Below are 15,699 nucleotides of genomic sequence, written 5' to 3'. Positions count from 1 at the left end.
TTTGAGGTCAATACGATGATTTAGACACCTGAGGAGTACAATATTCACCGAGCCCGAAGGGCGAGGTGAATATTGTACTTCGAAGGTGTCTAAATCATCGTATTGACCTCAAAAAACAGCAATAACTGTTTTATTATATGATTAAATGATAGCAATCTCCTACAAGACTGTTTTTTTTTTTGCTTTAATTGAAAGTTTTAGCGAGAAATTTCAACAAGAACTCATTGTAACATGAAAAAATGGAACAGAAATAATTCATGATATTGACCTGCAATAATTCCTTATATTGACCTGGAAGGTCACGTGTAGGTCAATATAACGTAGTATTTTTCTAACATTGTTGGATCTCAGCCAATCAGAGAGGGAAATTATTCAATCACATAATAAAAGATGTTGCTTTTATATAGTGGAACCTTAATAAAATCAAACCAAATTTGTAGAAGGGGTTGTCTGGTTTAATATTAATGTAAGTTAAACCATTCCTGGTCCAGTACTGTAAGAACAGTCCATTTGTTCATTTTTTTTTTTATTTAAAAAAAGTTATTCAAAGGATTTTATAGCATTTCACAAGAATTTAACAAAATGTTTTGTTAGAATAACTAGTTAAAATTTGTCGAATAAAAAAAAAATTAAAGATGAGCAAAATATTGTGTCTTTGAGTATTATTCTTTTCAAAGAACTATATTTTAACTTCTTTTCATTTGTAATGATGACAATTATGCACGACTACAATAAAAACGAATACATACATGTAATTATAAACTTTTCTGTCTACATATAAACCTAAACAACAGAACATTGACTGATACTCAGAGTAAGCTATTCAGTTTTGAATCATGACGTTTTTAAATATTTACATCGATATCGTTCAAAATACATACAAGGAAGTGAAATTAGCGTCGTTAAAAGTTAGCTTTTCATTCGTAATAAATGTACTTTAAGATTTCAGTCAAGCTCTTTAAATATTTGGACGCCTTTTTTATGTCATTGTGTGCTATATAACCTGCATTTAAAAGAAAATATAATTGGATATTTCGCCTTTCTGTCTTTCATACAACTCCTGCTAACATTTATTTAAGGGTAATTTTTTTTACCTCATAAATGGTGTCTTGAGATGAAGTAGAAATATAGTCCCTCGATATATATAAACCACAAAACTTAGATTAAATCTAAGAACTTGTGTTCAGAATAATTATTGTTAATTTGTATTGTAATGGAAGAAATACATAAAAATATGTAAATACACATCGACACTATAAAAAAGTGAAACGAGTTTGGTCTAAGTTGTAATATGAAGAAATAGTTTCATGATTTTTGCTTTTTGAATATTTCTTTTTTGTTGATAATCGGAATCCCCCGTATAAGCAAAACTGATCTACTTAATAAGAACTTAGAACAATTGCGGATCATTGATCTTCTGGTTACCTGTTTTCTTTCCATAATAAAAACATTTTTCGCGTAAATTTACTACATTTATAGCACTCTGAAAACATGTCAATATATCCCTGATTGTTATTAAATATAACTACTGATGATATTAGGATTACTGAAGGTACGCCCTATTTAAGAATAAATACGGTATATGATTCGACTTTTCATTTCGAGACGAACTATAAAATTGATGGGTCAATAAAATTTCCGTGGTCAAGGTCAATAGTTCAAAAAATGGAACCCAAAGAATGTTTTTTTTTCATTAGAAATCCATAGGTGAAATATGAAAGTCCTAGCGCCAACCCTTCGCAAGTTATTTCCAAGGTTAAAGTTATTGCGACAAACAGACAGTCGAAACAACGTTAAACTATGCGCCCCGTATCACAGTGTCTGCTTTTATTTATGCCTCTATATCAGTCGCGACACAATTAGTAAAACAATATTCAGCAAGTCTATTCAATTTTTATGTTGGCTATAGTAATAAAGCACCTTTGAGTGTAGACACTCATCTTTCAGTCAGTTCTTTAATTGTGACACTCTATAAACCTAGAAAAGTTTCCAATCTCATGTTTTTAAATTCAAATTCTGTTATCATATATAGTTTCTTCTCTCTGTATGTATGTATGTATATCTGATAGTTTAATGAGCTATCCTTATGTGTTGTGCATTGGTCCTTATAATACTGCATGGATGTACAAATGTCAGTTTTATATAACTGGATGTACAAATGTAAGTTTTGTTTGACAGCCCGGGGAGGGGAGGGGAGCAGGTCTGTGACCATTTTTATTTCAAGATATTTATTGTACATAACACTTACATGTATAAATGCATAAAGATTTTAACGAGTTATAAAATTAATAATTGGGCATGCTTCGTACAGGTGTCGAAAATAAAAGTGTCACGATTAAAAATAAATTACTCTGATAAGTTTCAAACAACCGATAACACGATTTGATATAGGGATGTTACACGGCCCACTGCTTAATGTACATGTATCTCATATCGGACGACTGTGAATACACTCATAAAGCTGAATTAAATATGTGTTTGTTCAACCTGTGTTGCAAGGAAGGGAAAAGTGGGATGCAGTTGCACTTCCTACTTCATAGGCTCTCCGTATATTTCCGCTATCTTTTCTCAACTTTTATCACAGGCACCGGAAGTGTGTATTGTTAGGATGTACATTGATTAGGCTGACCCCTTTGTATACTTGTGTATTACGTCATCACTTTTGCATCAATCAATAAAATGTTGAACTGAAACATGGTGTCAGAAGTGAAGATCTCAGCAAAAGAATACACCACGACACATGAAAACTGGACAGTACCGGAACACATTCCTTACGAAGTGTGAGAAAGAATAGCCAAGATATCGGGTATAGTAGTACAGCCCCGATAATCCTTGTATTTTCCTTCACTTTCGCTCGTTGAAGTTAACGTCCCAGCATCACACGTGTTTTGCACGCCGCCATTTTTTCTACCCCAGAATACGCATACTTCTGTTATGGTGTAGAATTGACATTGTGTTACAATAACAGTACGAAACTTTTATGCAATATTAATTCGCTTAATTATATGAGACGTACCTTTGATACACACATTTTTTCCCATACAAAGCTACAGAACTGTTAATAAGCATAGCATAATGGCCTCTAAAGACTTACCCGTACCTGCCCCAATGGTAGTGAAAGGTGACATCAGGGGGAACTGGAAATTTTTTAAATCTCAGTGGGCCAATTATGAAATTGCCACAGGCCTTGTAAAGAAGGAACAACCTATTCGAATAGCCACAATACTGACAGTGATGGGTAAAGATTGTTTTCAAATTTATGAAAATTTGCCACTCAGTGTTCAAGACAGAGAGGATATTGACAAAATTCTAGAAGCATTAGATGGTCACTTCATGCCAAAAACAAATGTGATCTACGAACGGTATATCTTTAATACGGCAGACCAGATGCCCAATGAATCGTTTGATGATTACTTGTGCCGACTACGAGAACTTGCAAAGACATGTGAGTTTGGCGATATTATGGACCAAATGATTCGTGATAGGATAGTACTGGGAACTAAGGACCAAAGTGTTCGTGGACGATTGCTCAGAGAATCTAAGCTTACCCTTAACAGTGCCATAGACATGTGTAGGACCAGTGAGAGAACTACCTGCCAGCTTAAGAAACTACAAGGACAGAGTGACAATTACAATAATAATATAGCTCAAGTCAACTATGCAGCAAGAGAAAATAAGAAACACATGAAAGATACAAAGCAGCAGAAAAGATCTTCAACAAAACCACCAAAATACTCAAACAAAGGAGATTTTAAATGTAAATACTGTGGTGGAAGGCATGCAAGAGGAAGAAACAATTGTCCTGCTTATGGACAAATCTGCAACAAGTGCAAAAAGAAAAATCATTTCTCTTCAGTGTGTCAGAGTGCTAACAAAACTGTTCTTCAAGTTGATGAAACAGATGACAGTAGTGATTGTGAATCTTGTTACACAGTGAAGACAACACATGGTAAACAGTGGTTTACAAAAGTCAGCATGGTGATTGACGATGCAACTCATCAAGATGTAATCTGTCAACTAGACTGTGGATCAACATGTAACATTCTTGAATTTCGGCAATACTGCATTCTTACCCAAAATGGTTGTCCACCATTGAAAGCAACCAGCAAGGCTCTTCGACTCTATGGTGGAACATCAAAGCTTGAGCACTTAGGTACTGTTGACATTATCTGCTCAGTACAAAACAATACAGAATTTCTGAAGTTTTATGTGGTAGATACAGATCAAACTGCACTGCTCTCAGCTGAAGCATGTGAAAGGTTAGGACTGTTATCTGTGAATATTGTGAACAGTGTTGATACATCAGTTAAGAATAGCTTTGAACCACTAACGTGCAGTCAACTGTTGAATACATACCATGATGTATTCGAGGGCCTAAGATCTTTCCCAGGCGAGTACAAGATTGAAATTGATCCGTCTGTCAAGCCAGTTCAGCATCAACCCAGAAAAGTTCATCAAGCCATGAAGCAGGAAATTCACACAAAGTTGAAGGATCTTGAGAACAGAGGTGTGATCAAGAAAGTTACTATCCCAACAGACTGGATACGTAATATGCTAACCGTGAAAAAACCTGGTAAGCTACGCATATGCATTGAACCCAGAGACTTGAACAAAGCTATCAAGCGATCACACTACATCATGCCTACCCTTGAGGACATATTACCAAATCTTGCGAATGCAGAAGTATTCTCCGCCCTCGATGCAAAAGAAGGATTCTGGCACATCAAATTAGATGAATCTAGCAGTTTTCTAACAACGTTCTGGACTCCTTTTGGTCGATATAGATGGTTGCGCTTACCCTTCGGCATTTCATCAGCGCTCGAAGAATTCCAGCGTAGACAACATGAAGTGTTAGAAGGACTAACAGGAGCAGAATGTGTGATGGATGACATCATAGTCTACGGCTGTGGACAGACCATGGAATCAGCAATTCGAGATCATGACCGCAACTTGACGGCATAGTTCTACAAAGAGCTCGTGAGGTGGGACTTAAGCTAAACAAGGACAAGTTCAAACTTCGTCAGACTGAAGTTAAATATATGGGCAGTATACTTACCGCAGAAGGCATCCGTCCTGATCCAGACAAAGTAAGCGCCATTACAAATATGAAAAGACCTGAAAATGTAAAAGCAGTGCAACGTTTTATTGGTCTAGCAACATACTTGTCTCGATTTTTGCCTCACCTATCGGAAACCTGCGAACCTTTGCGACGTCTTACAGACAAAGGAGCCATTTGGTCTTGGCAATCGCAGCAGGAAGAAGCATTTCAGAGTGTCAAACGTCTCGTGAGTCATCAACCCGTACTCAAATACTATAATGTCCATCAGGAGGTCACAATTCAGTGCAATGCAAGTGAAGTTGGCCTTGGAGCCACATTACTGCAAAATGGACAACCCATTGCCTATGCCTCTCGTGCACTTTCTAAAACTGAACAGTGTTATGCACAGATAGAAAAAGAGTGTCTTGCAATTGTTTTTGCATGTGAGAGATTTGACCATTACATATATGGTAAGGATTGCATTACAGTACAGTCAGACCACAAGCCTCTTGAAATGATCTTCAGGAAACCTCTCTTGTCAGCTCCAAAACGACTCCAGCGAATGTTACTGCGCCTCCAGAAATACAACCCGGATGTTGTTTATACCAGAGAAAAAGAGTTGTTCATCGCAGATACCTCGTCTCGTGCAACTCCAGAGTATCATGGACAGCACACTTCCAAACTCGCTGAGGAAATAGCACATATTCAACATGCAGAGTGGGTTAGAAAAGTCACCGACTTGAGACTGAATCAAATTCGAGATTTGACAAACAAGGATGAGAATCTCCAGTAATTAAAGACAGTTATACTTTCAGGATGGCCTGATACTAAAGAAGATGTTCCTATTCCAATACGACCATATTGGAATGTCAGAGACTCTCTCACAATATAAGACGGTATTATTTACCGCAGCAGCCGTGTTGTCATTCCCAAAGCCCTTCGACCAGAAATGCTACGCCGCACTCATTCCAGCCATTTAGGAATTGAGGCTTGTCTACGCAAAGCTAGGGACTCATTGTATTGGCCTCCCATGAATGAGGAGATCAAGGATTTTGTCAGCAAGTGTAGCACGTGCAGCACATTTCTACGGAAACAACAGTTAGAACCATTAATGACACATGATGTCCCAGACCAGCCATGGTCAAAGCTTGGAATTGACATCTTTACTCTAAAAACTGAGGATTACCTTGTCACAGTTGACTATTACTCAGATTTTTTTGAGCTTGACCTTCTTCCAGATACCACAGCAGCCACAGTAATCAACTGTTTGAAACAACATTTTGCACGTCACGGAACGCCAGATGTTGTAGTTACAGACAATGGTCCGCAGTTTAAATCAACTGATTTTCATGATTTTTCATGTGATTGGGAGTTTCAGCATGTTACTTCTTCCCCCTATCATAGACAGTCCAATGGGAAAGCCTAGGCAACTGTAAAAATTGCTAAGAACATTGTGCGCAAGTCTAAGAAAAATGGAGATGATTTGTGGAAGAGCATCCTTGATTGGAGGAACACCCCAACTGTTGACATGGCCAACAGTCCATCACAGCGTCTTATGTCACGAAGAACTCGGCATTCATTACCGTTGTCACAGGAATTACTCCAGCCCAAACTCGAGGAAGATGTAATAGATAAAGTGAAGTTCAAGAGACAAAAGGCTAAGTTTTACTATGACAAAAGTGCTAAAGAACTTCCAAAACTTAAAATTGGCCAACCGGTCAGGATGAAACCAAATACAGACCCGGAAAAGAAATGGAGTTACGGTACTTGCGTGGAAAACGTTGGAAAGCGCTCCTACATTGTAGAGATCAACGACAAACAATATCGCCGAAACCGTAGAGACATTCGAGCAACAAACGAACCTTATGATGCCAATTCGCAGTCTATTCCAGAGTACGATGATGCACTTGATGCACCGCCAGTCATTACAGAAAAATCCGAAGTGAAAGACCTTAAAGTTGCTAAAATTCCAACTTCGCGAAAGCCTTGTGAACCAAACACTGTTACCGCAAACCCAATAAGCCATCGAACAAGTTCACATGTACCCAAACTTCCAAAGAAACTTGAGGACTATGTTCTGTGAATAGTTTGCTCAAAGTATAATTTCTGTTTTGCAGTTATTTTCTTGTTTTGCAATTATTCTATTCAAATGCAATAAGTGTCATATCAGAAAGTATGTTAATGTACTTCAGTTTTTCTTTTCTTTGATGCAGAAACACTCATGCTTTATGTTTCAAGATTTGTTTACAAAGCAGAAACATTTTTTTTTATTGATTATGCCTAAATTTAAACTTGTAAATGAATTTTAAATGTAATTGTCATTCATTATCAAAGGAAGGGAGATGTTAGGATGTACATTGATTAGGCTCACCCCTTTGTGTACTTGTGTATTACGTCATCACTTTTGCATCACTCAATAAAATGTTGAACTGAAACATGTATAACTCCCAGCCCCATTTAATGGAAAAATAGTAAGATCCTATAACTCTCAGAAATATTAAATTTCCCCGTGAATCACACCTATATTTCGTTCTATGCACACAGTATTTTAAAGAATTGTGAAAGAGAAGTTTAATTAAACAGGTAAATATTAAATTAATCAGGGAGAAGTCAAAAGTGTAGCTCTGATTTTGCAGGGAGTAATCCTGCGATGGAGAACTACATTTTTACAGAGAGAGACAGTTTTATTGTTTTTAGTTAATAGTGAGAAAAAGTAAGCGGCCCGCTCGTTATGCGAGCTCTTACGACAACGCCTGGGCAAAGAGAAATTTCTGACTTTGCAAATGGGTCAAAATGATTTTTTTCCGCAGAAACCTTTGCAGTCACAATCCCTTGCGTATTGCATCTTGCCGAGGATTTTTCTCGTGGAAACAACAAAAGTTCACCAAAAAACTCATCTTGATTTAATGGGTATTTCAAATAAATTGATTCAACGTTCTCCGTTTAAATTTCTTGGAATTCTAATTGGCACTTATGCTCCTTTACTAGCCCACCTGTGTTTATATTCCTATGAAGCAGAAGTAGTTTAGAAACTTCTACAAGAGAAGGAAATACTTGTTGTAGCTGTCAAGATATATTTAGAGATACATGTATCGATATTATCAATTAACAATTGTTACTTCCATTCATATTTTTACTCGATAGATCCCAGTGAGCTAGTAATAAAAGACACCACAGAGTCCGTCACATCTGTTTCATATATTTAGATGTTTTACTGACTAAAGACGATAATGGTCAACAAACAAATAAATTGTATGGTAAGCGACATGATATCAGATTTTCCATCGTCAAATTTCCTTATCTATGTAGAAATAATTCGCTATCACCTGCATACATGTATGTTTACATCTCCCGTCTTATTTGATACTCAAAAGCGTGCTCCGAGACGATCAATTTTTAAACCGAGGCAAGCTACTGAAAGATAAGTTGACGTTACAGGGATTTTAACAATGTCGTTTAAAGACAGCAGTTTTTGTAAATTCTAGTGTCGTTATAACAACAACAATATAATATATGATTGGGTCTTATTTTGGCTGTCTCATACAAATTGCTTGGCCTTTGTTTTTATACTGAATTCGACTGCGGAAATATTCTGGCTACCTGATCAGGGTGTGACCTGTCAATAAGGGGTGCTTATCCTCCTAGGCACCTGATCCCACCTCTGGAATTTTCGGAGGTCCGTGTTTATGCCCTGTTCACTGATTTGTTTTGTTTATATATTTTTTGAGATCGATCCCTAGCTGTTCGTTATTTTCATTTTCCTCATTTCAGACATCGTTATGGTAATGCAACTAACATTCGATGTGGTGCAGTGGTTAGAGGGTTTGCACTAGAATCGCGGAGTAAGGAGTTGATACTTACGTCGTGAGTTCGAATCCCACTTCGGGACGTGATAAGACTGTACTAAACTAGGTTAGTGTCGGAGTAGGTGCTGGCTCGTTATTCCTTATCAGGCTTTCAAATTCCAAAATAAAAGAAACGCAGTATTTATTTATTACTTGGCATTTGTTTAAAAAAAGGTAAAACTCAACATCCATCGATCGACGCCATATATTGGATTTTGAGGTGGACTATCTAGCAAGCTTGTTCGATCGCAAAAACTCGGGCGTTTTCAACTGTTTTGAATCACATTCACGTGCAATCAAAAGAGTTTTGATCAATTCAAAAATAAATTGGGAATAACTCTTTGGAAGAATAAGGTCATAGCAGACAAAATTCATATCTTCTTGTGTGTTTAATTATTGCATGGATTTTTAATTAATTTTAAATGAATGAAATATGGAGATAACGAACAGGATTCAAGCTCATAGTCCATTTTAACAATACAAATCGGGAACAGAGCAAACACGGACCACCAAAAACATCGGAGGCGGGATCAGGTGCCATGGAGGAGTGAGCATCCTCTGCAGACCGGTCACACTCGCCGTGTGTTCCTTGTCATGATGAGAAAAACAGAAAAATCCCTAGACAATTCAGTGTGTAAGTAATGGCCTGACAATTAGTATGGAAAACGTCAGTCAGCATTTGACTTAACGATAGATTGTATTTGCTGACAAGGTCATTTTATCGATCATAGAATTTGCGAAATGATGACAATAATGCGTTTTCGTATAATTTAAAGGACATTTTAATCACATGTACACATTGATTGGAATCTTTTTATCATTCATTGTGCTTAAAATAACACCAAAAGTGCATTCATTTTTGAGCATTCTTTGCATATTGTTACAGTGTAATTCAATGATTCTTATACATAACTAATAGTACATATATAACATACCAACAAAAAAAACTTCGATTTTAGGTAACATTGAACATTTCCAATTCATTATGAATTTTTAATTCCACTTTCAATATTTTTTCACACTGAAATGAAATTTTGCCTTGTATTGCATAGTGAAACACTGTAGAGCCCCCCCCCCCCCCCCCCCCCCCCGCGTGTGCTCGTTTCTACGTCAGCTAAAAACTAAACTGTATCACTGACTGGATAGCTTTAACTTTTTTATTTTTACATATATGTACATGTATTTATCACAGACATTTGGCGTATATGCCGCCTATCGGAATTTTATTAGATTTGAATGCGATCAATATAAAACTGGGGCAATCTATTGACAACTTGTCTAACCTTACAGAATTTCAACATCCTCCTATAAAGTAGTATTGTGCAAATTTTATGGTACTTATTTGTTTATTGTAATTACCTTGTTTACAGTTATTGTTTGCCTCCAACTGTTATGCCATTTTCTTTATACAATTTTCACTGACGGATAAACATTTACCTGATCGATACAGGGGCACAGGACTGGTCGACAGGGAATGTTTACTGTTCCGTGGCACTTGAGATCACATCAGGTGCTTTAAGGGGTCCATACTTTCCCCTATGTTAGCGCTTCCTGCTCTTCAGCATTTATGATGTGGAAACTTTTGCACGGTGAAGCTAGAGCTTTAATATTTCACATGTGTATTTCATGTATACAGGCCTTTCTTTGGGTACCAACATTTTTATCTTCTGACATTTACTTCTGATTTTGATCTAAACCTCAACCATAACTTGTAAACCGTGGGTGATAGGACTTTCATATTTCATTTTTTGTGAGATGACCTTTCTTTCTGAGGTACATGTAATGACCTTGACCTTGTAGTTGCTTTTCACTTTTTAATGGTTACCGTCAGTGCTTTTTTACTTATGCATTTATTGTGAAGAAGAAAGAATCATGAATATTTCCTTCTAAGCTCCTGATTATAAATTCTAATTTGGTCTGTATTTCCAGGTAAACAAATATGTCAAAGCTGATTCAAATTTCATATTGAAAATTTTAAAAATTACCGGGTGGCTTAAAAAAAAAAATATTCCTACAATTCTTTCATATTGTGAATTCAATACATGTACTTTAATTCCTATACAGTTTGTTTTGGTCGACAATATATCATGTAAAACGCTTATGAAGTTTTAGCTTCCTTATAGTGTTCATACTTTTAAAAAGTATTATAATACATAGACGTAAGTTTGAAAAAAATATTGCTCATTTTTATTCAAATTCTTTTGAGGTAATTTAAATAGTTACATACTTTTCTTGAAGTTAAGAAGTCTTCACGACAAATTCATATACAAACATACCAATATCTCACTAATTAACAAAAATATGTTCACTCAGAAAGAATAAGAGTAAGGGTATTTGTAATATATTTTTCATGTGAGCACCTTCAAACAACCGCCTACGCAAATGATTCAAGTATAAAAAAATCGGATAAAATATCTGAAAATCTTTGACATGTATATGTAACCTTGATTTTAATAATTTTTACAAACTTTTTTAAAATAATTGTACTGATATAAATTGTTTTCATTTTTAAGCCTGAGCATGTAATCAATTTTGGTCTACTATTTGAAGACATATCTCCTTTGTAAATTCTATCTTACTCTAGTAAAATATTATGCACATACAAAAGTCAAAGCATTGAAAAAGGAGACATACATGTAACAGTCGAAACCATCAAATCTATCATATTTTACGTTCATAGGAGATGACAAATAGATCTCAAGCAATGTTTTGTGTCAAGATCATTGCACTTTTAATTCAAAAGGAAAGGTAACCTGGTAAAGAAATAAAGAAAATGTAATAATTAATCATGAAATGAGACCACTTGGAAGACAAATCCCAGTATGTGTGATTTTGTTCATCATCATACAAAGGGCATGATCACTGTCGATTCTTTTAAAGCCCATAACCCCCCCCCCCCCCCAAAATAAAATATCACCCCTTTATAACATAGTTGAAAATGTAACTCACCGTATCCAAACGATTGGGTTATTGCGGAAAGTAGACAAAATATCCTAAAAAGAGCAATGCTCCATCCATCAGGATCCATGTTAAATGTATACAGAGAAATGCAAAATATAAATACCTATCAAATATGGTAGTGTTAAATACCAGGAAATAAGGAAATTTACACTGTTGGTATTTATAGACTCAGTAATGCTTGTTATAATTAAATCGAAAAACTGTTCACTAATAATACAATAATGAATTTATATCAATGGTGGGTGAAACATTGTAACCACTATTGAAATAACACTTATTACAAGTGCTGAAAAAACATATTTTTGTATATTTTCCCTCATAGAGCACCTTCTATTACAAGTGAGAAAATAAATCTGTTGAAGAAAGTTAAACTTCCAACAATCTCAACGATAATTCTTATTCTTCACTTAGATTTGTACATGTATATGTATATGCTGTTAACAATAGAGACTTTGGGTCACATTGCTTACAATTAATAATATACAAATCAATTAATCATTACATTTATTTTAATGGTGGGTGTTTCAATAGTGATTAAATGAAACAATGACCAATATTGAAGCAATCATTTTCATAATGATCGTTATTATCCGTCAGAATAATAGGATTAGAGTTTGTCACATGTTGGGAGACAATTTATGATGTCTCTAAGGTGATAACTGTGTTGTATCCCTTCAGATGACAATGAAATAGCGCAAGCGAGGGTGCAGAGTGACAACTGTGTTGTCTCCCATCAGATGACAATAAAGTAGAGCAAGCGAGGGTGCAGAGTTACAACTGTGTTGTCTCCCTTCAGATGACAATAAAATAGAGCAAGGGAGGGTGCAGAGTGACAACTGTGTTGTATCCCTTCAGATGACAATGAAATAGCACAAGCGAGGGTGCAGCGTGACAACTGTGTTGTCACCTTTTCATGAATATAAATTAAGTTTCGTAAGCGAGATAAATCATATTTATATCACTTATATATGCGGAATTGGTAAACAATGAATTCTAACGGTGACGTCAAAGTTATCTGTTGACATATTTTGAAAGAAGTGGTAAGAGAACACAAGAAGTTTGACTGATAGTTTCTACTTAATAATTTAGATTTTTCAGGATAATAAAACGATTATGAACTGTTTAGAAGTGAGACATAACCAATTATCAGGCTTGAGTAGGGTGTCACACTACTCAGACCTGATACATGTAATTACTGATTATAAAGTTAGACACCCGTGCAACAGAACATAACATTTATTGTAGTGTCTCCCGGTTTTTTGTATATTAGACAAGTCGTACATAGATCATTGGTAATATGTGACATCCCCCTTTTTATAATGAAGAAAATGACAGTAAAAATATCATTAAAATGAACAGCAATTACAACATGCCTTACACTTAACTGTTTTTAATATATGGACAATTGATATTGAAATAAAATGTCAATTTCTTGAATCTAAAAAAAAAATAGTTCATTCATTGTGAATTAGATACACATCTTATGCAACATTAACATGAATGTGCCATAATGAAACATAATGAAACATTAATTAGAGATGGACAGACATATGCTACGTGCATAATACACGATGAAAATTTTAAACATCATACATGTTCATCAATTGCAATCACATCACAAAACACAGACACTAATATTTCACAAAATCCTTGAATCTCTGAGGACACACTACATTCCTCCCAGATCGAGTGCAGATTTTGTTTGGATCCGATACAGGTTGTTCATGAGGTTCGATTTCCGGCATTGGCTTTTCAAGTGAAGCATTACAAGGAGTGTTCGGTTTGCATGGTGTATCCATACTCTCTGGAGCTAGATCAAGAGGATCTTCAGTTTTGGGTTCGCCTGAGATTGTTGCGGAAGTCGGACGGATGTGGCGTCTGTTGCGGCGGTAGCGTTTACCGGACTGTGTTTCAAGAATGTAAGATCTTGGAGAATTGTGTTGTTGCACAACTACTGCAGGAGTCCATTTGTTTTCATGGCGCATGACAGTGGCCTCCCCAGAATAAAGATCACGCAACTCTTTTCCAGCATGTGCATCAAAGTTCAGCTTTTGTTGGTATTTGCGGGTTTTAAGGCGTTCTTGAATATCTTGCATGCCAATGATTGTAGATTCCAGGAGTGGTGATGCTACAGGTAAGTCAGTCTTGAGACGTCTACCAAAGAAGAGTTGTGCTGGGGACATTCCTAGCATGTCAATTGTAGTGTTTCTGTAAGCAAGTACGGCTTTGTATGGAACAGAACAATTGCGTAGAAGTTGTTTAACTGTTTGTACAGTACGTTCCATCTGTCCATTTGCCTGCGGAAAGTGTGGGCTTGTAGTTACGTGAATGAAACTATAATCCCCTGAAAATTGCCTGAAGGATTCGCTAGAAAATTGGGGACCATTGTCCGATATGAATTTGTCGGGTATCCCATAACGTGAAAAGATGCTTTTCAAATGTAAAATGGTGTTGCCACTAGTTTGGTATTCAAATTTAGCAAATTCAGGCCACTTTGAGAAGTGATCAACGCAAAGTAAGTATGAGTGTCCCTGAAACTCAAAAAGATCAGCTGATATAATGGACCACGGACGTGATGGGGTTTCAGTTTCCACAAGAGGTTCCTTAGGATTCATGTTGCTATTTACTGCACAGATGGGGCAGTTTTCTACCACTTCGTGAATAGAAGTAATCATCCCCGGCCAGAATAAAGTTTCACGAGCTCGGCTCTTGCATTTGACAGTTCCAAGATGAGAGCTGTGGATGCGATCTAGCATTTCCTTTCGCAGTATGGTCGGTACTGATTTTATGTCCTTTGAACATTAAACCATCAATGCATGTAATCTTGTCCCGGAAAGGCCAAAATGGGTAAGTGGATCTTGGTAAATTGTCTTTGGTATCCGGCCAACCAGATTTGACGACTGCCTGCAATGTTTGAAGTTCCAGGTCTTCCTGTGTTGCTTTCTGAAATCGCTCATACTGTTCTGGTGTCATGGGTAAGTATGCAATAGAGTTGACTTCAATATCAGGCATGAGCTGTTCTTTTGTTTCCTTAAGGAATGCACGGCTAAGGGTATCTGCCAAAAACATGCATTTTCCAGGTTTATATACAACTTCGAGGTCGTAAACGCTGCAAGGTTAGCAGAAGGGACTGTAGTCTGGCAGGCGCTTGATAAAGCGGCTTACGAAAAATTGCCTGGAGTGGCTTGTGGTCGCTCTCCACCAATACGTGGCGGCCAAATACATACTGATGAAATTTGGTACATCCAAACGATATGGCTAAGGCCTCTTTTTCAATTAGGGCGTAGTTTTGCTGACTCCTTGTTAAAGCCCGCGACCCGTATGCACTTGGCTGACCATCCTGAACAAGAGCAGCACCAAGACCCTTCGAGCTGGCATCTACAGTCAAGGTTAGTGGCTTTCTCGGGTCACAGTAACGCAATACAGGTGTGTTGCTGACGAGACCTTGAAAGTTTGAAAGCTTTCTTCCTGTGGTTTGTCCCAGTGGAAGCAGACGTCCTTCTCCAGGAGTGTTCTGAGTGATGAACTCACTTCGGATAAGTTTTGTAAAAACTTTCCTAGGTATTATATGAAACCGAGAAATGTTTGTAGTTCTGAAACATTCTGTGGAGCAGGCATATCTTTAATCGCGCGAATTTTCTCAGGATCGGGCTGAATCCCTTCAGAGGTAAGTACATGCCCTACATACCCAACCTGGCTCTTCCGGAACTCGCACTTCTCAGCACTCAGTTTCAGATTGCGATCACGGATGCGATTCATGACAGCTCTTAGTCTATTATCATGTTCCTTCCTGTCTTTTCCCCATATCAGTATATCGTCTATTATTGCTTCACATCCTTCCAGGTCCCTAACCAT

The 15,699-nt window shown here is 36.8% G+C and overlaps 2 protein-coding genes across 2 annotated transcripts; one reads left to right on the top strand and one right to left on the bottom strand.

Moving 5' to 3' along the window:
* The first annotated feature begins 3,075 nt into the window (after positions 1 to 3,075).
* On the top strand, positions 3,076 to 4,962 carry LOC133193253 (uncharacterized protein K02A2.6-like). The gene has a single exon (XM_061329212.1). The coding sequence runs from the start codon at positions 3,076 to 3,078 to the stop codon at positions 4,960 to 4,962; it is 1,887 nt and encodes a 628-aa protein (XP_061185196.1).
* An 8,513-nt stretch (positions 4,963 to 13,475) lies between these two features.
* Positions 13,476 to 14,459, bottom strand: LOC133193252 (uncharacterized protein K02A2.6-like). Its single transcript, XM_061329211.1, has one exon. It carries the CDS (start codon positions 14,457 to 14,459, stop codon positions 13,476 to 13,478), a length of 984 nt encoding a protein of 327 aa, XP_061185195.1.
* Positions 14,460 to 15,699: the final 1,240 nt, after the last annotated feature.

The sequence above is a fragment of the Saccostrea echinata genome, unplaced genomic scaffold, assembly GCF_033153115.1.
Source record: "Saccostrea echinata isolate AGI-Se365-2 ecotype Australia unplaced genomic scaffold, CSIRO_AGI_Sech_v1 ptg000027l, whole genome shotgun sequence".
Classification (NCBI taxonomy): Eukaryota; Metazoa; Mollusca; class Bivalvia; order Ostreida; family Ostreidae; genus Saccostrea; species Saccostrea echinata.
Note: the sequence above shows the minus strand (reverse complement) of the source record. Positions and strands in the feature narration are given on the sequence as shown.